The sequence below is a fragment of the Caretta caretta genome, chromosome 2, assembly GCF_965140235.1.
Source record: "Caretta caretta isolate rCarCar2 chromosome 2, rCarCar1.hap1, whole genome shotgun sequence".
Classification (NCBI taxonomy): domain Eukaryota; kingdom Metazoa; phylum Chordata; order Testudines; family Cheloniidae; genus Caretta; species Caretta caretta.
The window spans coordinates 141493173-141520477 of record NC_134207.1 but is presented as its reverse complement, the minus strand read 5'-3'; the positions used below and the strand labels follow the sequence as shown (position 1 = coordinate 141520477).

Sequence of the window (27305 nt, the reverse complement as noted above, 5' to 3'; positions counted from 1 at the left end):
ACTACCCTGGGCTTAGCAGGCTAATGCTCAAACCACTGAGCTGTCCCTCCCCCTAATGATTATCTATCCCTTTCCTAATGGTTCCTAACACTGTTAGCTTTTTTGACTGCTGCTGCACATTGAGTAGATGTTTTCCTAGAACTATCCACAATGACTCCAAGATCTCTGTTCTTGAACGGTCATAGCAAATGTAGACCCCATCATTTTGTGTATGTATAGTTGAGACTGTTTTCCAATATGGATTAGTTCACATTTATCAACACTGAATTTCATCTGCCACTCTATTGCCCAGTCATCCAATTTTGTGAGATCCCTTTGTAATGCTTTGCAATCAGCTTTGGACTTAACTATCTTGAATAATTTCATATCATCTGAAAACTTTCCCACCTCATTGTTACCCCTTTTTCCAGATAATTTATGAATATGCTGAACAGCACTGGTCCCAGTACAGATCCCTGGGGGTCACTGCTATTTCCCTCTCTCCATTCTGAAAATATACCATTTATTTCTTGTCTTTTAACCAGTTCCTGATCCGTGAGAGGACCTTCCCCCTCCTATCCCATGGCTGCTTAGTTTGCTTAAGAGCCTTTGATGCAAGAGTCCCGCATATACATCAGATGGCAGATGTCCTGAAACTCACTGAAGTCCTGGGCAGGGGCCAGGAGTTGTATGGGCCCATGGTGCCCAGGCTCCAGCAATATTTAGGGCCCTGGGGCCCAGCTCCACCAATGTTTGGGGCCGAGTCTCTCCCCCGGGCCCCACCTGCTCCCCCCAGCTCTCTGCCTCTCCCCTGCAGTTCCACGCTGCCTCTGCTCCCGGCATCAACTACCACCACAGGGTCCTAGTGCCCCCCCCCCATGCACTAGTGGCAGGGCAGGCTGACCTTCCCCTGCCCTTCCCCCTCAGACCCTTTCATTTTCTGGCAGGACCCTCCACCAGCACAGGGGGCCCTCCCACCCACAGTCACCGCTCCTGCCCCCGCCCTCACCCCCAGTGAGGGGCAGCAACAGGGGAGGAGGTACACATGTGATGGCACCCCTCCAGCACCCACCACAGCGGAGGTGAGGGGGTTTCCTGGACCTAAGAGGGGCCCTAGGAGCATATGCAGTGACAGTGGTGCGGGGTGAGTGTGCTTCCAGGGGGTAGGGGGGCCCCTTCCCCAGAGCTCACTGCTGCCAGCGGGGAGAGGGCCAGCAGGGAGCCCTCCTCTCTAGCCCCAACCCCAGGTCAGCCTGCCTGCACCCAAACTCATCCCCACCCTGCCCTACCCAAGAGCTCGCACCCCAACCCTCTGTCCTAGCCCTGAGCCCCTCCCACAGCCCTCATCCCTTCACCTCCTCCCAACCCCAACTCCCTCCCAGGGCCTGCACCCCTCTTGCACCCCAATCCCCTGCCCCAGCCCAGGGCCTACACCCCAGACCTCCTCCCCCCACCCAAACTCCTTCCCAGAGGCTTAGGCAGGTGGGGGGGCAGAGTTGGGGGGGGGCAGGTTCTGGGCACCACCAAAATTTCTACAAACCTGCCACCTCTGGTCCTGGGGATTGCTCAGAAGAGGAAAAGACGACAATGAAAACAGCAGTGATCAGGAAAATTTCCTGGCATTCGTGACTCTAATAGCCAAATACAACAATGTGGTAAGGAAAAAAAATTGAAAGGACCACGCATTGCATCATAAACCCATTCATCAATACAAACTGAAATCATTCACATGTCAGACATAGTACTTGAAAGCAAAAGCCAAGAAGGGAAAGAGCTGAACGTTTTCTCCATAATGGTCGACGAAACTAAAGACATTTGCAAAGTAGAACAAGTACTATTTGCATGGCACTGTATATAAAAGATTTCTTGGCTTCTATCCTGCCTAGTCAATTGATGCAAAGTCTCACTTTCAGTACATGAACACATTGCCATGGTGTTGAATTCATATACAGAACTGTAGTGCCCAGACTTATTATGGTGCCAATTTTTTATGAGTGGAAATCCTAATTGTGTGCAAGTGCTCTTACGGGAAGAAGTACCTCAGGCAGCATGCATTCACTATATCAACCACAGGCTCAAATTAGTTATTGTTTATATATGTAAAGGAAACATGTGCTGAATTGTTTCACTATCCTGGAGAAATTGTACACTTTTCTCTCTGGATCAGCTATACATGCTAAATTCATAGCCATTCCAAAGAAAATACAACCCAAACATCAAGTCTTTGAATTGAAGAAGCTCTGTGACACTTGATGGGCGTGCCAAGTTTCTGTCAAATGCTGTCAAAAAGACAATTTCATCCATTCTTGTGAACCTTACTGTACTATCTTGAGATACGTCAAGAGGGGCCAGGGCAATGAGTGCTTGAGGTCTTAATTCAGTATCAGACTGAGTTTACTGTCCTCCTTTGCAGGTTCACAAAAATATTTCAACTGCTTAAAGTTATCTCTGACTATTTGCAAGCAGGACTATGACTTGTCTCAGGCATGCTTTTCTGTGGACACCCTAATCAGTAAATTTCTGAACATGAGAGATTTGGAAGAGGCATTTGATGAAATATGGAGTGAAGCTGTTAACATAGTATCAGAAAATGCTCTGAAGCTGCCTGAAGTTTGGGGACTACACAGTCATATACGAAAGTTGCCTAAAAGCCATCAGGACTACATGTGGACTGAAGAAGTGTGACGTAGAGAACATTTTTAGATAGAGACTTCAGGAAACATGCCTTTTTGCCATTGCTTGAAAAAGAACTGCAAAGCTTTTCTGAAAATAAATCTGTTCTTGTTGGTATCAATTACCTTAATCCAAAGTCCGATAACTTTCTTGACTGTCCTAAAATTAAAACCACTTGCAGAATACTATGGATGCAATATAGACCAAACTAAAACTCTTGTCAAAAGTAATTGAATTCTATGAAGAAATCAAAGATTGACGGTTTGTTGCAGCTGCTAATTGTTTTGATAAAAACAAACTTGTCTTTCACGGACTGAGTAAATTATTTGTGACTCATGTGAGTATTCCTCCATCAAGTGCTACACGTGAAAGAACATTCTCATGCCTTTCACGGGTGAAAGATTACCCAAGGAACCGAATGATAAGTGACTGATTAAGGAACTTGGCTGGCATTGGTACTGAAAAAAGTTGTCTCGATCTGAAGACAGTTGTCGACATTTGTTGCTGCTCACAAGCGTATTGAGTTTCAATAAGGTAAACAAATTGTTACCAATATTATTTATCCCTATTCTATGAAGTATGTGTAGCAAAATTCTTGCTCCCCCAATAATTGTATTCACCACCGCTTCACTTCCCCAAACTAGTTATTCTAGTATTGCCTATGCCTGTAGGTCAACAAGAGTCTGCAGCATTTGTGTTTACAGCTTAAAAATCTGCATTGTGTCCCGGTGCATCTCTGTCTCTTTTTCCTGCTGGGTGTTTTCCTGAGTCTTTCACCCTCCTGGCTCTCTTTTCACAGACCGATGCATCACTGGCTTGCAGGATTTTGCTGACAACACGTCCTCCTTAGTCCACTTCTTTCTCTTCCCTCATCAAGGTCAGGCATTTCACAGGTGTGGAGGAGGACCTCTCAAGGCCTCAACAGCAGCAGCTACAGAGAAAACAGGTATGGTTGTCAGTATAGTCACAATGGAAAGCAAAAATTAAGTTTCAGAAATCCCTTCCCCTGTGCTTCTAAATTTTTAAATAAAGACATGCTTACTGACACGTCAGCCTTGCAGTGCCTGTGCATAGCACCCCCTCCTGCCCCAGCCATGGGGAGAATTGCCCAGTAGGGACCCAGGGGGTGGGAGATTGTTTGATTCCTAAAAAGCAATATAATGTTGGCCCCTATTTCCATGAGTACGAATACAGGGCAATGGCACTGCGTGCTGGCACTATTTTCCACCAGTGGTGGTGAGTTTAATTGATATCTCACTGAGTGTCACAAAGGCACAGAGAGCACAGGTGCTGCTGGTGTCCCAAAGCAGCCCAGGTTCCTATGCCGTTAGCCTGCTGACTGCAATGGTGCCTGTAAAAGTCATCACAGAATGGTGTGGGACAGTGTCATAACATGAAGAAAGAAGTAAGGCTGCTATCCCTAGAAACCTCCAGGAGAGGATTACAGAGTACCTCCATGAAAGTTTCATTAAGATCTCTCAAGATTCAAGGGACACCCCTATGTACGTAAACAAACTGTTCTGCTTTCTCCCTGCCCCTGCAGCCTACCCCTATATGGGAAAGAAAAGCAGACCCAAATCTACCCGTTTGTTGTACTACTACCTCTTCTCACCTGTGTCCTGCTAACCTGGGGTTGGGCCAGGCACCAACTTCACATTTAAACATTGTGAGGAAAAAGATACGCACACACTTACCTGACATTCCTTTTCCCTTCTGTAGGCTCATCCATGCTTGGCTGGTGGACGGGCTAGACTGCAGTGGAGTTTTGAAAAGCTCCTGACTTGAGGCATAGCTAGTCCTCCCCCACGTTTCCCTCTCCTTGTCTTCGCTGTTAACAGTAGAGAGCTGCGTCTCAGGCTCCCGAGAGGTATCCATAATGCTGAGGGTGGGGGGGGTCGTATCTCTGCCAAGTATGGCATGCAGCTCATTGTAAAAGCAGCTGGGGGCATACAGCCCCTGCTGCAAGCCACGAGCGCATGATCCCAGTTCCAGCCCCGGCCACACTGCTGGCTCAGCCCAGCTGACAGTTACCTCAGTTCTTAGCAGGGCAGATCATAGAATATCAGGGTTGGAAGAGACCTCAGGAAGTCATCTAGTCTAACCCCCTGCTCAAAGCAGGACCAATCCCCAACGAAATCATCTCAGCCAGAGTTTTGTCAAGCCGGCCCTTAAATCCTCTAAGGATGGAGATTCCACCACCTCTCTAGGTAACCCATTCCAGTGCTTCACCACTCTCCTAGTGAAATAGTTTTTCCTAATATCCAACCTAGATCTCCCGCACTGCAACTTGAGACCATTGCTCCTTTTCTGTCATCTGCCGCCACTGAGAACAGCCAAGCTCCATCCTCTTTGGAACCCCCGATTCAGGTAGTTGAAGGCTGCTATCAAATCCCCCCTCACTCTTCTCTTCTGCAGACTAAACAAGCCCAGTTCCCTCAGCCTCTCCTCATAAGTCATATGCCCCAGTCCCCTAATCATTTTTGTTGCTCTCCGTTGGACTCTCTCCAATTAGAGGGGAATAATCACTTCCCTCAATCTTCTGGCAATGCTCCTACTAACGCAGCCCAATATGCTGTTAGCGATGTGCCCTTTTGCCAAGAAGGCTGGCTCCTATCCAGCCTCTCACCCACTGTAATCCCCAGGTCCTTTTCTGCAGAACTACCGTTTAGCCAGTCAGTCCCCAGCCTGTAGCAGTGCATGGGATTCGTCCTTCCTAAAAGTGCAGAACTCTGCACTTGTCCTTGTTGTACCTCATCAGATTTCTTTTGGCCCAATCCTCCAATTTGTCTAGATCACTATGGACCCTATCCTTCAGCATACCTACCTCTCCCCCCCCGCTTAGTGTCATCCACAAATTTGCAGATGAATGTGGCCAGGGAAGGGGGCGAGGCGTGCGGTAGTGAGTGTCTGATAAGTCTGGGCACGGGGGTGCTGGTGTGGAGGGCGCTGGTCAATGGGGGAGCTTTGTTTGTTTTGGAGAGCTGGGTAGTGGGGGTCTGTGTGGGGCACTGTGTAGTTGTGGTGCAGGGGCTGTGGGGAGGGCCTCTGGGTAGTGGGGGAGGGGGATAGCTGTGTGTTGGGGAACTAGGGATTGGGGGGTTCTGTGTGGGGTGCTGGGCAGTTGTGGTGGGGCTGTGGGCAGAGGGGCATTGGATATAGGTGCTGGTGTGCAGGACACTGTGCGGTTGTGGTGGGGCACTGGGCATAGCAGGTCTGGGGGAGGTTAGGTGGGGCAGCTGTGTAGTGCAAAATGGGCCCACCCCCAACAGAAAGGGGCTCGCTGGCAGCACAGTACCAGGCAGACAATGAGTGTCTGGCCATGCCGTGCCTGCCCCATTGCCCCTGGCCAGCTCCGCGGCTCACCTCCTCACCTAAGAATTGGGGCTGGGGGAGGAGGTGCAGGGGCTGGGCAGCACTTACCTGGGGTGGCTCCCAGGAAGCAGCCAGCAGGTCCCTCTAGCTCCCAGGGCTGGGGCAGCCGGGAGCGGGGGGGAATCTCACGTGCTGTGCCGGCCACAAGCACCAGCTCCACAGCTCCCATTAGCAGGGCACCACAACCAACCAGGGCCGTGCTGAGCCCCCTGGCCGCCCCTGACCCTAGGAGCCAGAGGGACCTGCTGGGTGTAGGGGCAAGGTCCAAGCAGCATTCACCTGGGGCGGCTCCCGGGAAGTGGCCAGTAGGACCCCTCCGCCTCCTAGGGTCAGGGGCGGCCAGGCGGCTCGCGCGCTGCTTGCACCTGCAGGCCCCGCCCCCACAGCTGAGCTTGGTCACGGGGGAGGGGGGGCGGCTAGGTCCTGTTCTCCGACCCCCGGCAGGGCGCGGGGCGCCGCAGCGCACCCCACTGTCCTTGCTCTTGCTCCTGCTCCTGCGCGTGCGCTGTGCGCGAGCAGCAGCTCACTGACATGCTGCGGCCCGCAAGCGGTCTTGAATAGCCCGGCACCTAAAAGCGCATGCGCCAAGGATAGTCGGTCCGCACCCTTTGAACAAGTCCCGCCTTCGCCCAGCGCATGCGCCGCCCGTGCGGTAGCTCGAGCCGGTTGCATGGCGACGGTGAAACACAAACGTTGCCCCGGGAGCTGGAGGGAGGCGAGCGGCGGTTACGCGCTGTCCGGCAGAGCGAGCCGCCGCGCGGAGGTGAGAGACCTGCCCTCCGGGCCAGCTCCCCCGCGCGCGAGGCCGGGCCGCCTGCTGGGGCCAAAGCGCCGGCCCGGGCGGGGCACCAAGGGCCGCGCCTCGCTTTCCCGCGCTCTCGGGGACCCGTGCCGTGCGGATCGCCCCGCGGTGGCCCGCTCTGACTGGGGCGTTCCCGGAGATTTCGTGCCAGGGCCTCCCCTGGAACTGCTGGAGACTCCAGGCCAATCCGGCGCAGGGTTGCCTTGCCGGCCCTTGCGGTTTGGCCTGGAGTTCCCCGGAGTCGGCATCGATCTCCTGGTGACTCCTGAACGCAACCCAGGAGGCTTTCGGTCCTGCGGCCGGTTTTGTTCAATATCTTCATAAATGATCTGGAGGATGGTGTGGATTGCACTCTCAGCAAATTTGCCCATGATACTAAACTGGGAGGAGTGGTAGATACGCTGGAGGGCAGGGATAGGATACAGAGGGACCTAGACAAATTGGAGGATTGGGCCAAAAGAAATCTGATGAGGTTCAATAAGGATAAGTGCAGGGTCCTGCACTTAGGACGGAAGAACCCAATGCACAGCTACAGACTAGGGACCGAATGGCTAGGCAGCAGTTCTGCGGAAAAGGACCTAGGGGTGACAGTGGACGAGAAGCTGGATATGAGTCAGCAGTGTGCCCTTGTTGCCAAGAAGGCCAATGGCATTTTGGGATGTATAAATAGGGGCATAGCGAGCGGATCGAGGGACGTGATCGTCCCCCTCTATTCGACATTGGTGAGGCCTCATCTGGAGTACTGTGTCCAGTTTTGGGCCCCACACTACAAGAAGGATGTGGATAAATTGGAAAGAGTCCAGTGAAGGGCAACAAAAATGATTAGGGGTCTGGAACACATGACTTATGAGGAGAGGCTGAGGGAACTGGGATTGTTTAGTCTGCAGAAGAGAAGAATGAGGGGGGATTTGATAGCTGCTTTCAACTACCTGAGAGGTGGTTCCAGAGAGGATGGTTCTAGACTATTCTCAGTGGTGGAAGAGGACAAGACAAGGAGTAATGGTCTCAAGTTGCAGTGGGGGAGGTTTAGGTTGGATATTAGGAAAAACTTTTTCACTAGGAGGGTGGTGAAACACTGGAATGCGTTGCCTAGGGAGGTCGTGGAATCTCCTTCCTTAGAAGTTTTTAAGGTCAGGCTTGACAAAGCCCTGGCTGGGATGATTTATTTGGGGATTGGTCCTGCTTTTGAGCAGGGGGTTGGACTAGATGACCTCCTGAGGTCCCTTCCAACCCTGATCTTCTATGATTCTGTGATTCTATATTTTAAGAAAATCTCCTCGCATAGCTTCAGTCAGAGTTGGCAACCCTAATACAGAGTGGGACGGGGCAGTAACAGTCCGTGGTCTGGGGAACAGCTAGGTGAGGCTCAGCGAGGGGCCGGCCCATGACTCATCCTCCTGGCTGAGTAGACTGACTAGTAGCAAAGGCAGGTGATGGGCTGGGGCGTGGCTGGTACCCTCCAGGCCTGGGCAAAGGGCGGGAGCAGGGAGCCCCTGGGCAAGCTGTCTGTATAGGCGTGCTCGTGCTGTGGCGATACATGGGGTATCATAGGATCTTCATTTGGCCTGCTTGTTATTTAAGCATAAACAAAATACAGGGAAAGAAACTTCCTGCCAAGCAGCTTTCCCTCTATAATAGACAACCAATCTTTTACAGACATGAGAAAAATTTGATCAGAAAGTGGAGTTTTTTGAAAGTGATATGAAAGAAAAACTTTTAAAAACTAAATATTTCTCTATCCTTTTGCTTTTCACTGTAGGCCTCTTTTGTAAAGGATTGGTGCATAATGGTGTGAGAGAATCACTTTTTAGCACAATCGATTTTTACCTGCACTATCTATTCTTGTGCTGATGTTGGGTAATGCTATAAGAGTTCCAATTTTCTGAATTAGCCTGTTTGGACAAACACATGTTTCTTAACTGCTAGTTCACATTGTCCTATTCCAATTATAAAACAATCCATCCTCCTGTTGGCTGTGAAGCCAAGGAACTTAAGAGCTCTGTGATTTTAAGACGCCTTTAGAGTGTTTTTAAAGTAAATCTCTATGGATTTTTAACTACTCATATATGTTATAGCAAGCCTTACATGTAAAATTGCTTTCTGGTGGTATTGTACAGAGCTAAGAGCAGAGATTAATAAATATTTGCTCTGCTTAAGCATATACACAGATACAGTAGAAACTTTATAATCTTCACACTTAATTGTCTGCACAAAAATGGCAGACTCTCCTCACAGCACAGATTTACAACATAGTTGTTGTGCACTGAAAGTGGAAAGTTTTCCACTAGTTGCAGGACAGTATTAGAGCTAGTAGTCTGGTGATGATGCACTCAACTCATTCTGTGGTTCTGCCTGGCAAGATATACCATTTTTCTTATATTATGAATTCCTTTACTTTCCTCATGGAGTGCTATTCCACCTTTAAGCACCAGTTGAAGAGCTCCCAAAGCCTCCTTGTCACTGTTAGAACCTGGAATGGACCTCTCAGTTCTGAATGGTCTGTGATAGCTCACTGTCGTGAGTCTGTTCCAGTTCAGAAGTGCTTTAGTCTCACTTTTTGCTTTTTCATTAAAGTTACTGATTGAAATTTGGAGTCTGTTTTCCTTCTAATAGGAAATAAAGAAAAACAGTGGGGTATAATCCAACTGTTTCCATCATCTGGTGCATATTACCCCACTGCCTGAGCTAGCCCGTTACAGAACTAGGAGAATCTAAATTAGTTTCAGATTTACCTTTTTATTTTGTATATCATCGTGCACAAAATCTGTATCATAAAATTGTAACAGAGTTAAGTAATACAGTTACAAAGCTAAAATAAAGAGAAGATTAAGAAAGAAATTAAAAAGCATAGGCAAGGGAGCAGCAGAGGGATGTTTTCAGTTAAGAGAAAGGCAATGAGGCAGAAAGATAAAGATGAAATAGGCTGTTCCTGATCACAGGAGTTGCAGACAAAGAGAGTTTTGCACACTTTTGTGGATTTGCCTCATTTATTTTTGCCTAGGCTAAAACTGATGCTGTGACTAAAAATGTGTATTTGCTTCCTTTTATCTTTTAATTTAATTAAATAACATTAAAATAAACTAGTTGCAACGCATGGACATCCGCTTTCTGTTCTGGAACAGGACCTCACAGTTAAAGTAAGTTTGGGGGTTTTGTACAGGTGAGATGAATAATAAAATTAAGAGAACTTGTATAGAACCATACTAATCTCATATGTTTAGAATTCATTTATATTTTTGGTGCTTTCAGGATCCTGTTATTGGACGTTACAAGAATTATGCCTCTTCCAGACACCATGTTTTGTGCTCAGCAAATTAACATACCCCCTGAACTCCCAGATATTTTGAAACAGTTTACCAAAGCTGCCATCAGGACTCAGCCTCCTGATGTACTGCAGTGGTCAGCTGGGTAAGTAGTACTTTATATATAGGCTCACAACAAAATATTGCTGCATCATATATTGACCTAATTAAGTTGTCTGGATATTAAGTAGTGTGTGGCGCATATGCTGATATATTTTTATGTGTTCTGTTAATTTGTTAAAGATAATGTGGTCTTTATTGAATTTATATTTAGTGGTGCAATTTTAGACCTGGAATCTTGACAGAGTGACAGGGACTGCCACCCTGCGAACTGGCTCACATTTTTGGTGCTGTTAATTTTTGATCTGTACTGAATGTCTTAATTAGTTTTTCCCAATAGATTTCATAAATTCTCCTGGTTGAAAAGCAGGTGCAGGGTGTTGCCATCTTTAGATTCTTATATTTGGTAGGATTTTCTGGGGTAATCACTTTTACACATCAGTGAAACACGTGATATTTCATAGGAAGGAACAGAATCTGAAAGTTCTGTGTGTTAGTGAACTCTAGCTTTACCATAAGTACTCTACCATGTTTGTATTGTTGAAATGTGTTACTCTTTTTGAAAATGGCTGTGTGGATAGTTTTTAGGAAAAGTTGTTAAAGTTGAGTGTTTCTTCCTATCTTGTGAGCAAGGCACTGTATATGGTAGTGAATGAAGTGGAATAAATCTCTTGTATATTCGTTTTTGGCCAGTTGTGATGGTGACATTGGCTGTAAGAGGTAAATATCTGTATCAGCATCCTTAAAATTACTAATAGCTGCATCAAACTCAATTTCTGCCGTGTTTAAGTTATGGTCAGCTATAAAATAAATTAGTATAATGACTATTGTAAGTCTTTATATAAATTCTCCAGAATTGTGTTTCGATTTGCCGGTTGGGCTGTCTTGACAATGGCCTATCACCAGATTAGACTAGTAGAGGATTATAGAAATCTGGTTTAAAGTGCATTGTTAGAGATGTGTGTGGAAAACTTAGACATTGCTATTTGCCAGAACACACTAATAATATTTATAAATCATTCTCCACTGCCACCAAGGAACACAGAACATCGAATGCACAATTAAAACACAATAATAATTATTATAGTATCAAATAAACATTGTTAAAACTAAACTCTGTGGCTTCAATTAAAAAGGAAGATGGAAACTGGATACAGAGATGGGAGGAAGTCTCTGTATCAGGAGCTAACTGAAGCCAATTTCCCACTTTCATGAGCACTTAGATTCACTAGCAGATTTGTATAAAGCTTGGTTTTGCTTAACTTTTATTTGCTTATAAGCATTCAAATGTGTTGATATTCCTATTAATCTAGGTATTTCTCAGCTCTGTCGAAAGGAGAGCCCCTTCCTGTAAAGGACAGGATTGAAATGCCAGTAGCAACACAGAAAACAGATACTGGGCTCACACCAGGCCTCCTTAAAGTTTTGCACAAGCAGGTACAAGCCAACCCATATTGAAACACACAGTATTGTTGAGTGATGTCAATGGAAATTTTCATAGACGTGGCTCATGGATGAGATGAGATGTCAGTAGAACTCTTCATAGACAGTTTGGTCCTACAGACTATCTGTCAGAGAAAGGGTACGCCACAATTTCTTTGTCGGGGGGAAAAACATGGTCCTAAAGTTTTGTACTCTTAGTTGTGTGATAATCCCCATGGTGTTGTCCAGTTTTACTTGTGGTGTTGTGTTTTGTCTTTTAAAGCTTTCTCCAAAAGGCCGTGTGAGCGTGATAGAACTAGAGAAAAAATGGAAACATCTATGTTTGCCAGTGGAGCAGCTGAGAGCCCTTCTACAATTGGACAACTTCGGTGAAGAGGTGGAATGGTTGAAAGTTCTTGCACTTGGGTGTAGTATACTTGGTGGGGTATGTAGGCATGTTAAAATCTTTCATAATCAAATGACTGTACCAAGCAGACCATAGAGGAACTGCAGTAAATAGATTGTAGATCTAGATACTATTGTGTCACTTTAAAACACCAATTTTTTGTGCAGCAAAGGCAGGTCACGTATTTGTGTTTGTTTATGTTCATTTGGTGTCACCCTTTGTTCTGAGGGGGTGTGTGATTCAGACAAGCAGAAGAAGGGGGGATAAGAGTGCTACCACTGCTGGTTGTAATGTCGGTACAATAACGAGCGTGTGCACCAGGAGGAGATGTGAAAAGTAAGGTGACACCGGAGTGCCAGTCATTGTCATAGAAGTAGTAGCAAATGAATGAAGAGAGGGAGAGAAGACTGAATATATTCACCGTTAGCCTATTTTGGCAGCTTTTTTTTTTTTTTTGAACTTCAAAAATAAAATGACAGTGACTGTTCCTAGTTCTGTGGTATTTTAATCCCATCAGTAATTTGGCCACGAACGTGCTTTAAAACAGCTGTGTTCTGAATACCGTTCCACATGCAGCTAAATAATGCTTATATGAGATGTTTAATACCTTTTTTAGTTTAGACGACAGGAATAAAATATAGTATTGGTAACATAAAAATATATACAAATATTTAAAAAGCAGCTTTGAGGATATTTTTTTTTTTACAAATAACACCCTAAATGTGGGACATGCCTACCTGAGAAACATCATCTCTCCATGAGGAATTGGTGCTTAGTTGCAGTCAGTGGATGTGCTCCACTTCAGCTGCCCACTTCAGTGTTCCTAACAAGAAACATTGACATCTCATATCTGATTTGTCATTTGCAGTCCAAAAAACAGTGTCACATGACCATCATATCCCTATGAGCTGGACAGTAAAATATATCTCATCTGCCCTTGAAAGTATCTAACAGCTCTAATACTCTCTTATTTGTCTCCTGATTTGACTCTAACTCTGTGTGATAAGAGATTTATATCCATATTTACTTATACCTGACAGTACATAGAGCATAATAGATGAGTTAGCACATTCATCCATCTCCATTAGTCATAACACTGAGTAAATGCTATGCATAGATGATCATGGATCAGGGTCAGAGTTAAGGTAGCTTGCAGTTCCTTACCTTTGAATTTTTTTATATTTTAAGTGCAGCCTTAACTTAGAATTTCCTGGCTTTCTAACTTTTAGAAACAACAATGATTTAATACATTTGTTTTATAAAATATTGCTATGTCTTTGCAGTCTAACCTCTGGTTTAATAATTCTTGGTGTGGAAATTTCCTTATTTTTGAAACAATTTGTATAACCTTGATATGTGAAAACTTGAGGTGAATAAACTTGCTACAACATAAAAGAGAGAGAGAGAGTTGTGGCTAGGCCAAAATGTGAGAGCCAGAAGGCCCTGCAGAGTTTATAAAATTGTGTAGGAGGCCTTTAGAAATTCTGCAGAAGGTCTTCCCAGCTTCCCCAAGGTTGGCAGATTTAGCAAAGCTCTTGTATGAGAGGGCTGACAGGTGTACCAGTTATAAAGTGGCACTATATATCAGTTTGGGTCTCCAGTTTTAGCTACCTTAAATTTGTGAATAATAGGGTTTGGAATATACTCTAGATTTTGAATAGACATTTTTTTAAAAGAATTCACCATTCCATCTCTAAGTAATACTTATCTTTAGAAAATCCATTGTTTACCTGTTACTAAAGCTGTAATTTTTGTCACTGCCGTTACTTTTAGAGTCTTTAGTCATGGTCTTTGTTACCCCAACTAGCCTATTACTGAGCAAAACTCCTCACTGAATTTTTATAAATATTAGTATTTATGGCGTTGATCTAGCACTAGTATCCACTAGTTCAGATTGCAGCATCTGTGAAGAGTCCCACTGAAGTTACAGGGATTTTTTTTTTAAAGTATATCCTTAACTAACACTTGGGGATGCGTTTGTTTTTTAAAATGTAATCTTAACTCTGAATTTTCTGGGTTTTTGGTGTGTTTTTTAACTGCAACATTCTTGTTAAGGTTTTTCTCCCTTACTTAAATTATTGACATCCTTAACTTCAGTTTAAGTTTACTCCATTTAGGATATATTTAGATAGCCTGTGACAGTGAGCCTCCCAGCTTGAGATGACAGCCCTGGGCATGCGGGGCTCACACTAACACACTAAAAATAGTTGTGTGGACAGCTCTTTGAAATTTTGGTTCGGGCTCTGAAGTCCATCCCCACCCCTAAGCTTCAGAGCCCGAGCTCCAGCCTGAACTGCAGCTTCGAAGTGCTGTCTACGCAGTTACTATTAGAACGCTAGTGTGGGCCCTGCAGGCCCGTGTCTCTTGACTCAGGCTGGGAGGCTGGCTGCCACAGAATGTGTAGACCAGCGATTCTCAACCTGTGGCCGGCCCAATCAGCACAGAGCTAAGGCCTATGTGACATCCTCAGGGCCATACAGGTAGTATTGGATATGGCCCACAGTGGTAAATAGGTTGAGAACCACTGCTTTAGATGTATCCAAAAGGACCTTTTCCAGGATTAGGTATCGTTTTGTTGTTGTGAATTGTGACATTCACAGCATCCTGCCAAAATATCAGCTGCCACAACATTGATACAGACAAACTTTTTTTTTTCAGATGTATTGAAATTTAGCTATCTTAGCCAATTTAATGCTGCCCTCACTAGGGCCAGGTTCGGATAAATTGAAACGATAGTTCACAGATGAACTGAGGCCTTTATATGGTAACAAATTAGGGACAGTTCTTTACCTGGTGATGTATTAGTAAATACGGCAGTAGACTGATGTCTGTACAGTCTAACATGATGCAATCAGTTGCTCAATTATATGCTATCTTTCTCTTTTGCATTGATTAAAAGAGTAACAGAATCACACTACGGCCTTTTCTATTCTAACAATATTTTTAGCCATAATTCACCAATAGTGCAGCTTTACCAGTGCTAATGTTGGTGGAGGCAGTAGTGTGAAAAGGGCTCAGGCATTTTTACCTCTCTGTAGTCTTAAACCAAATTAGATGCCACAATAATAAAAATGCCTGAGCCCTGTCTACACTACAGCTTCCACCACCGTTATTACCAGTGGAGCTGTATTGGAGTGTGGGTATCTGCAGGTACAAACTTTGCAAGTGTAAATGAAATCTTGGTTCTATTCACACTGAATTTCAGAAGCTGACAGGCTTTTATGCGATATTACACCATAGTGAACAAAGGATGCTAATGCCTTCTGATATTATGTCTCTCTTTTCTTGGTTGGGATCCTGCTAGTCCTTAATGACTTCTATGAAGTATGCCTGTGAAATTCTAACAACCGATCCAGAGGGTGGACCTGCTCGCATTCCGTTTGATACATTCTCATTTATTTACACATACCTGGCCAGTATAGATGATGAGATGCCAGACTACACAGTTGAAGCTTTCCTCAACACTCTTAAGGGACAAGTGTAAGTATAAATTTGGACCTGGAGCATGTATCAGTTATGCTAGTTCATTCTGGTTTCATAAATCTCTAATTTTAGTTAGATAATCTCTCTTTTCCCTTTATTTTCTCTTTGTACGTGCTAGTAGAAAGCATAATAAACGTTAAGGAGAAGATTTTTCAAAAATGTGTGCCTAAAGTTAGACTCCTGTTGGCTTCAATGACAGAGTTTGAGCCAACAGTTATTCACCCACATGTTTATTTTTTCCAGATGTTCGGATAGGTGAATTATGGTGTTCTCTACTCCAGATAGAAATGATGTTTATAGCTTTGTAACATCAGCATGTTATTATTTGAACCCACAGCATTTTAAAGTTTCCTCTTATGTTTTACCGTTGATGTTGAACAGGAGAAGGGAAGTAAACAAGCCCTGTAGGCGGAAAGTCTGCATTACATATGACCTGATTGTGGAGGAGGACTCTCTGTGAGGAGCAGCTGCCCGTCACAGCCTTCTGAGATTTGTTATTAGAGAAACGGATACAATTATCTGAGGGCAATCCACTGTTGCCTGCTAGGTGGCACTAGTGGAATACACTTGTGACCAACTCTTATTGAAGTCAGCAGATTTTATAAGGAGATCATTCACTAGTGTGACTGTTGTACTGTCTTTGCATTGGCCAGGTCTGAAATCTGGTAGCCAGCATAATGGCAGAAGGTGGATTCTGCTGGAGATTGCTGGATATGATCTACCACTATCATCTCAGTGTCCTTGTTCAGGAAAGGAACATTTGAGACTAGGTCATAACTAGCAAAATTGTTTGGGTCCTTCCATTTTTTTTTTTTTATTTTTTTTTAGTATTAGCCATGATTCCAAAGCACTGGTACATTGCCCTTCCTTAGGCATGATCTCAGGCGTTCATTTACCATTACCAGGGTCTGTTCCATCTGTCTGCTGCTCTTGCTACCTTTGTAGATTTTATGAATCTTTTCAGCAAAGTATTATGGCAATTCCTCGCAGTGGGAGATGTTCAGGTGCAAGGTAAAGGAAAAGACGGTCTGGGCTGGTCAGGAGTTCTGCTATCAAGAACAGTTATGTTGATCAGACATTTTAGATGTTGGTTTCCTTTATTATGTTGGTGTTTATAAACACGGTATGTTCCAAGCTACCAGTTTTTGCCTCTGCTTTATCTGGAGCTGATCGTTGGTAAACAGTAGATATCTCTGGGGGTGGTACAGAGGGAGGGGCTGTTTTGAGGTTGTTGTTAGAGAGTGTCTGACTAGTCCCTTAGCACACTGGTCATGCTTCTGGCTGGTGTAGTGTATTCCAACAGAATGTAAGGGCGGGATTGAACACTATGTGGGAGAATGCTGTGTTTGTCTTAATGGATGTTAGATCCTGGGCCACTGAGACAGAATTGTACTCCATAAGTGTGAAGTCTCACAAGACAAATTTTGATGTCTTGGTTTGAGATTAGCTCTGAGAGGAAACTTGCAGAGCTCTTGAGTGATCTGTATACTGCTAGAATGTCTATATTGGTTCTGTTTCCTGGAGTTCTGTGTCATCTGGTATATCTGAATGACTCGGTCTCTGGGTTAAGATCTCATTTCCATCTGGGTTTGGTTGGGTTATCTGATAGCCATCCTGCCTCCCTATCAAACTTTGGACGCATGGGGTGGAATCCTGGCCCCACTGAAGTCAAAGGCAAAACTCCCATTGACCTCAGTGGAGTGAGGATTTCACCCATGGTATGTTATATATCCTGCTGGAATAAGTTGTACCAGAATGCATCTGACAAGGTCTTCAACCCAGGTTTCCGTGAGGTAGGCCAGGTCAGTTGCCTCCTCCACAATCAGGTCATATGTAATGCAGACTTTATTTTTAACCAATCTTGTGTTCATGAGCTTATGGTCCTTCATCCTTAGGACATAAGACTGGAAGGGTCCTATTGACTCATCAAGTCCAGTCCCCTGCTATTGCAGGCAACTCTATCGTATAATCCTGTCCTTCTTACCATGACTGCAGAGTGGTGCCTGGTTTGTTTGTATGGATATGCACTAAGTGTCTGTTCCATCCTGAGGGTGCGCCTTTTTGTCTTGGGTTGCTTCAGTCCCATCAGGACTGGGGTTTGGGGTATATGTGAGAGGCATGAATTTTTGTTTTGTTTTATTTGTCATTTCTTTGGTGTCTCAGATCCCCAATCCTTCTAATATTATTTCTCTTGTATGCTATTGTATTCCTGATCCCTGAAAGGGCATATCTCTTGTACCTGAGTATTTTGAGTAATGCATGCCTGCAGGAGGAGGACAAGAATATGGTCTACATGGCTTGCTCACTTCCTGAGCTGTGGGTATATGGAGACTACCTATTTCATTTGTGCCTGTGCTTAGCTTTTGTCCTGAGGTCCTTCCTGCTGAAGGTGCCAGTAGGATTAACATAGTCGCTGCCCTAAATTAACTGAAGCTAAGTATGTGTTACTTTGAGCTTTCTTGTCTCTGGAGCATCCTGGGTGGGAAGATAAATACACTAATGCCATATCTATTTACATTAACAAATTGATAAGCTTTACTTTCACCACTGAAGATGACTGTAGAATTGCAATCATACATACAATTAAGATTATATTATTCTTTTGTTTAATACAATGATTTAGGTTTGACTGGATCCCAGGTAAGGTGTTATACAGTAATTTGTTTAAAACCGTTAACCCTTATTTACCTTTCCTTGTTAATTTTTGAAAAGTTGAGATAATAGCCTCTTGGGAGATTGCTTTCACTTTTAAAGGTACATTACTAGATTGCTGTTTTACCTAGTCTGTAGCAGCTATAAAGAAATGGCCCATATAAGACACTCCAGTGCTATTGGCAGATCTTTTTGAAGTTGTTTGGCTTTCATAGTATTAAATTAGGTTTCACCTCCAAGAACCCTTCCAGAATCCTAGGTTTGACTCTGCCTTTACCCTTTTTTAAATTTGAGCCCATCGAATGGAGCTTTATGGAGCCTCTGTGCACTTGACTTTAGTGGATTTAAGAGATAGGGCAACTTCATCTGGTACAAGTCATAAATTCTATATTTTAAATAAAATAAAATTTGGCTGATAGATTACTTGGTACAAGAAATACGTTTACTCCTGCAGGAATTCTGCGCTACTGCGTGTGTGCATATTTAATGAGCTGCACATATTTTTAAATTTTGTGCAGAAAAAAGTTTCTGCTGAAATGTTACTGCAGTTCTGCCTCTTGCCCACCAGAGGGCACTGTGGCGCAAGAACAGCAGCAGCTCCCAGTGGGAAATAATTTCTGCAGTTCCACCTTTTGCCCACAAGAGGGTGCAGTGGTGATAGAACGCAGAAGCTCCCAGGCAGCTAGGGAAGAAAAAGAGCCTTCTTCACAGCTGGCCAGGTCAGAAGACAGAGCTTATGGGGAGACAGATAGCATGGGGTGCTGGGGGCGGGGGGGTGTCATACAGAGGCTCATAAGGGCTAGTGGGGGAGGCAGACTGGGGCAGGGGCTGAATGGGAGTGGAGGTCCAGGGCCACTGGGGAGAGGGAGATACAGGGCTACATGGTGAGGGGGTGCAGAGCTACATAGGGACAGGGGAATGGATGGGTGGGGGCACAGAGAATACAAGGACACGGGTCGGGGGAGGAGGTACAGGGACACATAGGAATGCGGGGAGTGGGTATCTGAGTGAGGGAGGAGGGACACATGTGGACAGGGGGTGCAAGTACACATGGGGGTTCAGGAACACCTGGGGACTGAGGCAGATGTGCTTGACTGAATGGGAGAGGCTAGGGATCAGCCAGGGTCTGCATGGGGGAAGCTCCCTAACAATTCCTCCACACCCCACAAAAAAACCTGTTCCATACTTTTCCCACCCATACCCAATAACCCTCCAAGTTCACACCCAGGCTCCTTCCGAGCAATTTATTTCCCTCTCCCTCACCTCCTCCATTACCCCTGACTCCTCCAAGACTTTGCACTGCTTCTGAGGGGTGTGGGAAATACGGCTCTGTATTGTAGTTTAAATGAATTATTACTCAGAGTTCTGTATTAATATGCCTAATAAGGAGTCTATTTGTCAAAAAACATTTCCTGAATCCTTTTTGTTGTCTGTATTGTTACAGACATACTTGCTGACAGGTATTTTGAAATGAATGACCAAAATGAATTTAAACTGATGTGATTATATTGTGTTATTTTGACAAATAAAATATGCAGAATTTTACAGAATTTTAAAATATTGTGTGCAGAATTTTTATTTTTTTGCCACAGAATTCCCCCAGGAATAAAAAGTTTGTAAAATGTGTAATGTTCCAGAACCAGATTTTATTGTCTTTACAACTGTTATAATGAAGTAATTCTGAACTATGCTACAAAGAAAAATGTTTAAGAGAAAAATCCTCACTAAGAAAATGTATACTGGAGGGAGATTAAGTGTAGCTTTAAAAAGTTTAGCCACTTGGGTCATTATTAAAATAAATACTTTAATGAAGGGATATTTATCTTCTTGTAATTTAGGGAGCTTAAAGGAGATCTGGTTGGAATTTCAGATTTCTTCATTCCGTCAAAGAAGGTTTAAGAGAAAGATGACAAGGATTTACTGGAAGTAAATGCCACCAATTCAAAGCAGAACTTTAATAAAGTCACCACAAAATATAGACTTTGATTTACCAATGCAGTGTGATTTTGCAGTGTGATTTTTATTTATGAAAGTTGAGTAAGAGTTACGTCTTAGAATTTATTTGTTTTCATAGACGTGTAATTTTAGCTTTAGATTTCTGCAGATAAATAGAAACTTTTAATAGAGTTAGTGATTTAGGACATTTTCTGATATAGGTGAAACTTACTACGTCAGGTAAAAAAAAATTGTTTTTCACAGAAAGAGAGTGGTATCTACTTCCATAAATTGATCAAGATTCTTCTATCTGAAGGCCATATTCAAAGAACCTCAAGGAACTATGCCATTTATTTATATTTTTTGGTCTACCTGAGTGAAGAAATAGATGTCCCATTTTTTTCATATGTCCTAGTGTCCCAAAAACTTTTGGGACACCTGAAATAGCCTGTTCTTCATGCAATTGTCCACACTTATTCCACTTGTGGTTCACATGTGCCTCATGCACAGGAGATCAGATTCTTTTGAATAGCAGTGACTACTGGGGACATGCCTGCACATACCCATCCCATCCCGGAGATAAAGGGTAGCACAGGCCCACCCATCCTTCCATTCCTTCTTACAGCTGTGGCAGCGAGATGGAACCCTAGAAGTGTCCACTTCTCTGCACACACTGTGATTCTGTTGCTCTTTTACTAATTGTTTCCTTATTGTTGTTCGGTTACTATAGTTATTGTAGTGTTGTTAACTCAGGGGCATTGAGGATGGAGAAGATGGGTACCTGGTGGTCAGTCTGTCCTTTGCTTCCTTCCTCTAGATGGTCACCAAAACTGTATGGACCTCATACAAAAATCATATATGGTTTACATCACAATTTCACATGAATGTAGCTTCATACAGATCTGAAACTATCTGCAATAAAAACATGAAATCAGAATGCATATAGTTTGAAATATCAATTTCATGTGAATTTCACAACCCTTAAAGTTGTTGCCACAAAAGGGTCCTAGTGTTTGATTTAGAAAATATGGTCACCTTATACCAAATACGGTCACCTTATTTCTCTAAATTATGCCACACTCAAGCACTCATTGACAATTTGTTTATCTTAATGCCGATTCAGCATTTGTTGTTACTTTGTATGATAGAAGTCCCAGTTTTCTCTGAATAATTTTAACTTTACTGCAGTGAAAATGTTCATTACTAATTACTTGATTAAATAAAATGTATTGTGACTAATAGGAATTGAACACAGCCACCCTATCTGCCTTAAACTGCAATACACTTTACTGAATCCAACTTTGTGCCAAACAGTCTGTCATATGAGAGACTGCAATGGAACATCCTACTAGTTTATCAGGGAGCTAAGGAACCTTTCACGTTTATGAAGCATGTTTATCAGCTGGGCAGGAGTTGGTAGCATGCCAGCTCAGAGACTCTGGGAACACACAGTAACAAAAGTAGAAACATGCAGATGTTCAGGATTCTAAGACAGAGAGGGATGCCAAGGACTTTGCATGATGGTTTAACCATCTAGAACCTTGTGCAGAAAGTTAAAGACAAATGTGCATGGCTCTACATCAAATGTTATATGTACAACTGGCCACCAGTTCTTTCAGATAGCCATTTTAGTCCTTATCGCCTGAACTATCACTTCTGCAACATATTGTGTAATAAATAACATGTAAACAATGGGACATCTAACAAAGAATATGTATTGAATTGTTTCGGGATTGGGAGTGGTTAGATCTGTGGCTAGTAGAACAAGAAGTTGGAATGGTAGTGATGAATCATCTTTGCAGGAGTATTAGTAACTGTTTTATCCCTTGAGTCCTAGCTAGAGTTTTGCAGTCGTCTGGCAATTCAAAGCATGATTTCAAATGAGTATCCACTGATCTGTGGCCACTAGGATTATTGTCCAGCCAACTCCAATAAAGCATTTCTTTTTGAAGCATTTAACACACCTTTTTTAAAAATCAAATACTTTTTAAAGTGTTTTATCTGAAACATTTTTAATGATTAATTACGGGCTGGTTTACGTGTTGTAACCCAATAACTATGATGCTGTTACTGGATGTGCAAACAGAATTAAGCAGCTACATTAATGTAAGCTGTGGCTCCGCTTTAGTAGTAATACTGTGACGATGTCAAAGTTAGTTTCAGAAGTGCATTTGTCTGTCTTTTGAGCTCCTTTTCTCCTCGTCACAGGAGCCATGATCCCACCACTGGAAAGAGAAGAGACTGTCTGGAAAACATTGGGGGGGGGGGAGGTGGAGAGCACCAGTTGAGGAAATAATAGATTGGGGAAAGGGAAGTCAGAGACTGAAGGGGTAGGAGAGAACCAGGGAAGATGAGACGGAGATGGGTGTGAGATGAGGAGTGAGATGGTGTGTGGGAGGTCCTCCTTCATTCACCACCAATATGAAGGGAAATGAAAAAGAAAGCAGCAGTGGAAAGGGGAAAAGAGGAAGAGGGCCAATGATGGGATGTGTGGGGACAGCAGTAAAGAGCAAAGCTTGAATGTGGAAGGAAGAGAGGCTGACTTACATGAAAACTGTATCCTCTGAAAAAAGAGAGGGAAAGACAAGAATAAAATAAAACCTTCAAAAGGAATGGACAGTTATAGAGGACAGATGTGGGAGAAGGGAATGGAAAAGCAAAGGGAAAGAAAACATAGAGCCAGAGTCTTTTTAAAATTTTATTCCCCATTTTGAGCCCATGATTTAATGTTTGTCTGTTTCCAGGGAAGAAAAAGACTGAAACTTTTCTGAGCTGTTTGTTGGGGGTGGGGAAAGGGAGTCTGACACCCCACACCTCACCCAACTGGACTCTACATCGCTCTCATTTTCTTTTTGTGAGGTTGCAGGGTATGTGCTACCCACTGGAGCTCCTCACCTCAGCAACTCCCTCTACCCATCTCAACTCTGAAATTTACCTACCTCCTCCCTCTTGCTGTTACAGAAATATCCAGAGTTCTAAGGGGTGAACTTCCCAGTGCCTACACTGAGCTGCCAGCGCTGTGAACATGCACACACATGTTATTTAACTACTGGGCCTTTGTCCTTCTCCCTCTGCTAGTTAAGCTAATATCAGATACAATAAGGAGGAAGGAGAAACATGAATCTGGGATTTAGATAAGAAAAGTCTAATCTGCAAGTAGTTTGTATCAAGCCACTCTGTGAAACAAAACAGGTAGACCAGGCTCCAGGATTTCATCACTGCTTTGTGGGTATACTTTTAGTTAGTGATAGAACTGTCAGCCTGAAGTGCAAGTTAGGGCTGCCCCATGTTTAGTATTGAAATAAGTACCCAACTCTTTCCTTTGCCTCCACCTTCAGGATATGGAAATACAAATTATCAGATGCTTTACCATTGTCCTGGAGATACCAGTGAAAAACATGCACTTGACTGTGGAAATAACATTTAACTAGCTAGTAACTCTGATCCCAAACTGTCCTGTTTACGAGATATCTATTTGAAATACATTATCTTCAGTTTCTAAATTAGCTGCTTCTTTTATGTCTCTGAATTTAGACCTCCATCCTCTCTGTCTAAATTTAGCCTCTAATGATGTCTCCTGATAAAGGTCAGTGTTTCCATCTATGATCTATACATTGCATTGAGGGGATTGAGCACTGCCCTCTTTGTTTGTGAATACATTGCAGTGATAAGCCTAGTTTAATTTAAACACAAATTATTGCGTAATCCTGGTTAAATGCATACACACCCGCATAAGGCATCACAGGAGGACGTATGTTCCTTTCCTTTGAAAGTGACTTCTTAGTCCAGTGTCCTTCATGAGCATGAACATCCATCCTCTATGCAGGGAACAGGTGCAGTACCAATGTGCAATGTAATGTAAACTAAACCCAGTTCTTCTCAAACACCTGCTTTAACCTTGCCCCAGAGAGATCACATTTTGGTGTGAAAGGTAGTTTGCTCTCCAGGCTCATTTATTTCTCTAACACGTCCCTGAGACTGGCACAGAGCCAAATGGTGAACTCTTTTTTTTGACGCAGGACCTGAACCAAAAAAACCACAGCTCATTTCACAGAGGCCACCATATAATAAACTTTAAAAGCATGTATGTGTATGGTTCAGTAGTGTAGTAATTTAGACCTCACCAATACTGATCAGTGCCAGATGAGTGAAGTAGGCAGAATAGGGGTATGTCTACACTGCAGTTAGACACCTGTGGCTGGCCCATGCCATATGACTCAGACTCCTGGGGCTGCTTAATTGCTATGTAGACATTCTGGCTTGGGCTGCAGTCCAAGCTCTGGGACCCTCCCACCTCACAGAATCCTAGAGCCTGACCTCCAGGCTGAGCCCAAAGGTCTACACCACAGTTCAACAGCCCCGTAGCTCAAGTCAGTTGGCATGGGCCAGCTGTGAGTTTCTAATTGCAGTGTAGTCATGCTCAAGAAGGCATTTTTGTTAAATCAACATCCTCTATCAGCAGTGATGAGAAAGGAAAAAGTTCTTAAATTTAAAAGTAATAAAAGAAGTTCTTAATGCACTGTATAATTAACTTGAGAAACTCACTGCTGCAGGATATTGTTGAGGCAAATTGCTTAGTAAGATGGAGGCAAAGCTGTTAGGAAGGGGAAAATATTTCAAAGGTCTGATAGAAGCTATGACCTTACTGTCTATCAAAAGAGGCCATTCCCCTCCCCCAATTGTTAAGGTGACATGAGTCTTAGGTCTTTATTGATCTCATAACTGCTTCGACACTAGCAATGGGTAAAAATGCTTTCTTTTCATCTAAAGCTTCCTACGAGATGGTGCTTATTTCACTCACATGTAGACCTAGCCATAATGGAATGGTGGAGGAGGGGTGATTATACCTCTGAACCATTCAGCTTTGGTCACTGCTAGAGATACTAGACCCAGTTGACTATTGATCTGTTCCTATTGTGTATTCCAAAACATCACAACTCATACTGTCAGGGTGTTGAGATAATAAAGACCTCTTTTATTTTGAAACTAAGAAACCACATGTACACTCACCCAAAGCCCTCTTGCCTTCTGGGGACACGTCACTATTGGAGGAGGGTGACTTTTCAGTGCAGTGGAGGGACAGCACAGCACAGCTCCCCTCATCTGACTGAGAGTACAATAATGCTTAGCTCTTCTATGGTGCTTTTCTTCTTCAGCCAGTGTTTCATTGTGACGTGTAAAGGTTAAGAAACAGTATTTTAAAATGTTCTGAGTATGATTGTTCTTTTTCAGAGACGAACAGAATGGAATGGTGCAGCCCAGAAACTTTCTGACCCAGGCCTCCTAGATCTGTTCTGACCATGCCCTCACCTGGCCAGCGGGTGAACCACAAGCAGCGTGACCATACTAGAAAGTGCCATTTTTATTTAATAGACCAGAAATCATGGGTTGCAATATAGAAGACGAAATTCTCAAATCTTCACTTAAGAAGACGAGGGAACAGATACTGTGCCCCATGCGGCTGTTGCTCCCTTTTTTTCCCTGTAGCTTAGTACAAGAATTTTCATCTCTTTTTCCGATCCTTCTGTCCATTTTCCATCCATAAAGATCAATAAGGTGTTAACTGATTATATTGTTAACCTGCACTCCAGTACGATGATACTCTGTGTATCGCTCCTCTCCCAAATACTGACATATTAAATGGTTTAAGGATTTTTTTGTACCACATGAAGTTTATTATAGATTTTGTCCAATCTGCACTTTTTGGAAATTGGAAAACTGTTTTATGTTTATAAAAAAATTCTAGCAAAGGCAGTACAGACCCCAAAAACAGATTTTCAAAAGAGACATAAAAAGAAGGGGCGGCAGTAATCTGAGCAATTACAAAGAATCCCATTTCTTGTTACGCTTCTGCACAACACTGCCCTGAACGTATTATTTCCAGGAGTTGCAGAGTCAGAAATACTACCAGCCAATCACTATTACCTTTCTGGAGCTACTGCTCTTAAGAGTTGGTTTTGAGCAAGATCTGCCAATGCAATTTTTGGCACTGCCCACAAAGAGCTTTTGCCATTCACAGTTAGCAAGTAACAAACATTTTTAGTTCAGCCTTTTAGGCAGTCTTAAAATTGGGTACAATCTCAACACTTTGAACAAGATCTGTATGAAATGGTAAGTGGTGATTCAGTACTTCTGCAAATTGGGATATTCATAGGCTGTTTTTTATTAGGTCTACATACAGCACCATGTGTGTGTATGGTACTGTACAAGCACCATGAACAGGACTCTGCCCTGAGGTGCTTTCAGTTTAAGGACACATTGTAGCTGGCTAGTGAACAAATATATGGAGGCTCCAAGGAGCCTTTGTGGCCTCTCTGCCTCGCCCTCCCACACAAAGGGACAGCACAGTTGCAGATCTGGACTTGAGGGCACACAGGGACTGCTTCCTCCTAGGACCCCAGGGCTGGGGAGAAGGCTGTGATTTTTCCTCCCCCGTGGTGCACAGTGGGAACATCGTGTGCCATCCTACAGTCTGATGCAGCAGGACTATGCTTTAACGGCACAATTGAGGCTCACTTTGAACAGGACGGCACTGATGACAGCGGTTGGGAGGAAAGGTGGCTTTGAACAGCTTTTATTTTATTTTTCAACATTTGGACTTTCCCTTTAAAATTGCACAAATTTGCTGGAAGAGCAATGGGCCGTGTACACTAAGAGTGGCTCTGAGGTCAAGTATGTAGCAGGGAAAGAAAGGAGTACAGCATTATGCAAAATAGCTCACTGAAAAATTGGATGTAGAGGGAAGACCTTTTTTATTTAAAAAAAGAAGTGATGCAGTGGGGTTTGATTGTTATTTGAGTGCCACTGAATTCGGTGTTTGTGTCTGATTTATTGTCCAAACCTGTGGCCTTTACATGTGTAGTCCTACCGGCCTCAATAGCACTACTCACGAAGGCAAGGGCTCTGGAATAAGGCTCTGACACAGACAATACGAGACACAGAGTACAGATACAGGATTGAGGATGGAAAGGAAACAGTTGCACAACAATCTTGAGAGGTTGTTCACTGATTTATGCACATGGAAAAATATTCTGTATGATGTGGTATGATTTGATGCACACATTAGTCAACTATCCTGTCTCTGCCATGTGCATGTTTGTCAGATTCTTCCCTGCTTCCAAGAAAAATTGCTAAAATTATTTTAAAGATCAGGTTTTTGTTAAAAAAACAAGCACGTGGATAAATTGTTGATTAAAATTCAACTGAGATATAAAATTAA

At 43.5% G+C, this 27305-nt stretch overlaps 1 protein-coding gene and 1 long non-coding RNA gene across 8 annotated transcripts; one reads left to right on the top strand and one right to left on the bottom strand.

Annotated features, from left to right (window-relative positions):
• Window positions 1-1579: 1579 nt before the first annotated feature.
• On the bottom strand, window positions 1580-6518 carry LOC142071114 (uncharacterized). 3 transcript variants are annotated; one of them, XR_012667094.1, is made up of 3 exons: window positions 6304-6518; window positions 4347-4555; window positions 1580-3583 (listed from the first exon to the last, which is right to left on the bottom strand). It is a non-coding gene; the product is annotated as an uncharacterized LOC142071114 (long non-coding RNA). The 3 variants fall into 3 exon arrangements; XR_012667093.1 differs by lacking the exon at window positions 6304-6518 and adding an exon at window positions 6073-6297; XR_012667092.1 differs by lacking the exon at window positions 6304-6518 and having other exon boundaries at window positions 4347-6066.
• On the top strand, window positions 3519-27305 carry ROPN1L (rhophilin associated tail protein 1 like). Of its 5 annotated transcripts, none has more exons than XM_075125458.1 (6): window positions 3519-3598; window positions 10076-10234; window positions 11502-11625; window positions 11894-12055; window positions 15321-15496; window positions 19990-20149. In XM_075125458.1, the coding sequence occupies exons 2-6, from the start codon at window positions 10104-10106 to the stop codon at window positions 20048-20050; spliced, it is 654 nt and encodes a 217-aa protein (XP_074981559.1). In that variant the 5' UTR covers window positions 3519-3598; window positions 10076-10103; the 3' UTR covers window positions 20051-20149. The 5 variants fall into 5 exon arrangements, with proteins under 5 accessions (XP_074981559.1, XP_074981558.1, XP_048695547.1 ...); XM_075125457.1 differs by lacking the exon at window positions 3519-3598 and adding an exon at window positions 6640-6787; XM_048839590.2 differs by lacking the exons at window positions 3519-3598; window positions 19990-20149 and adding exons at window positions 9878-9963; window positions 20351-22045.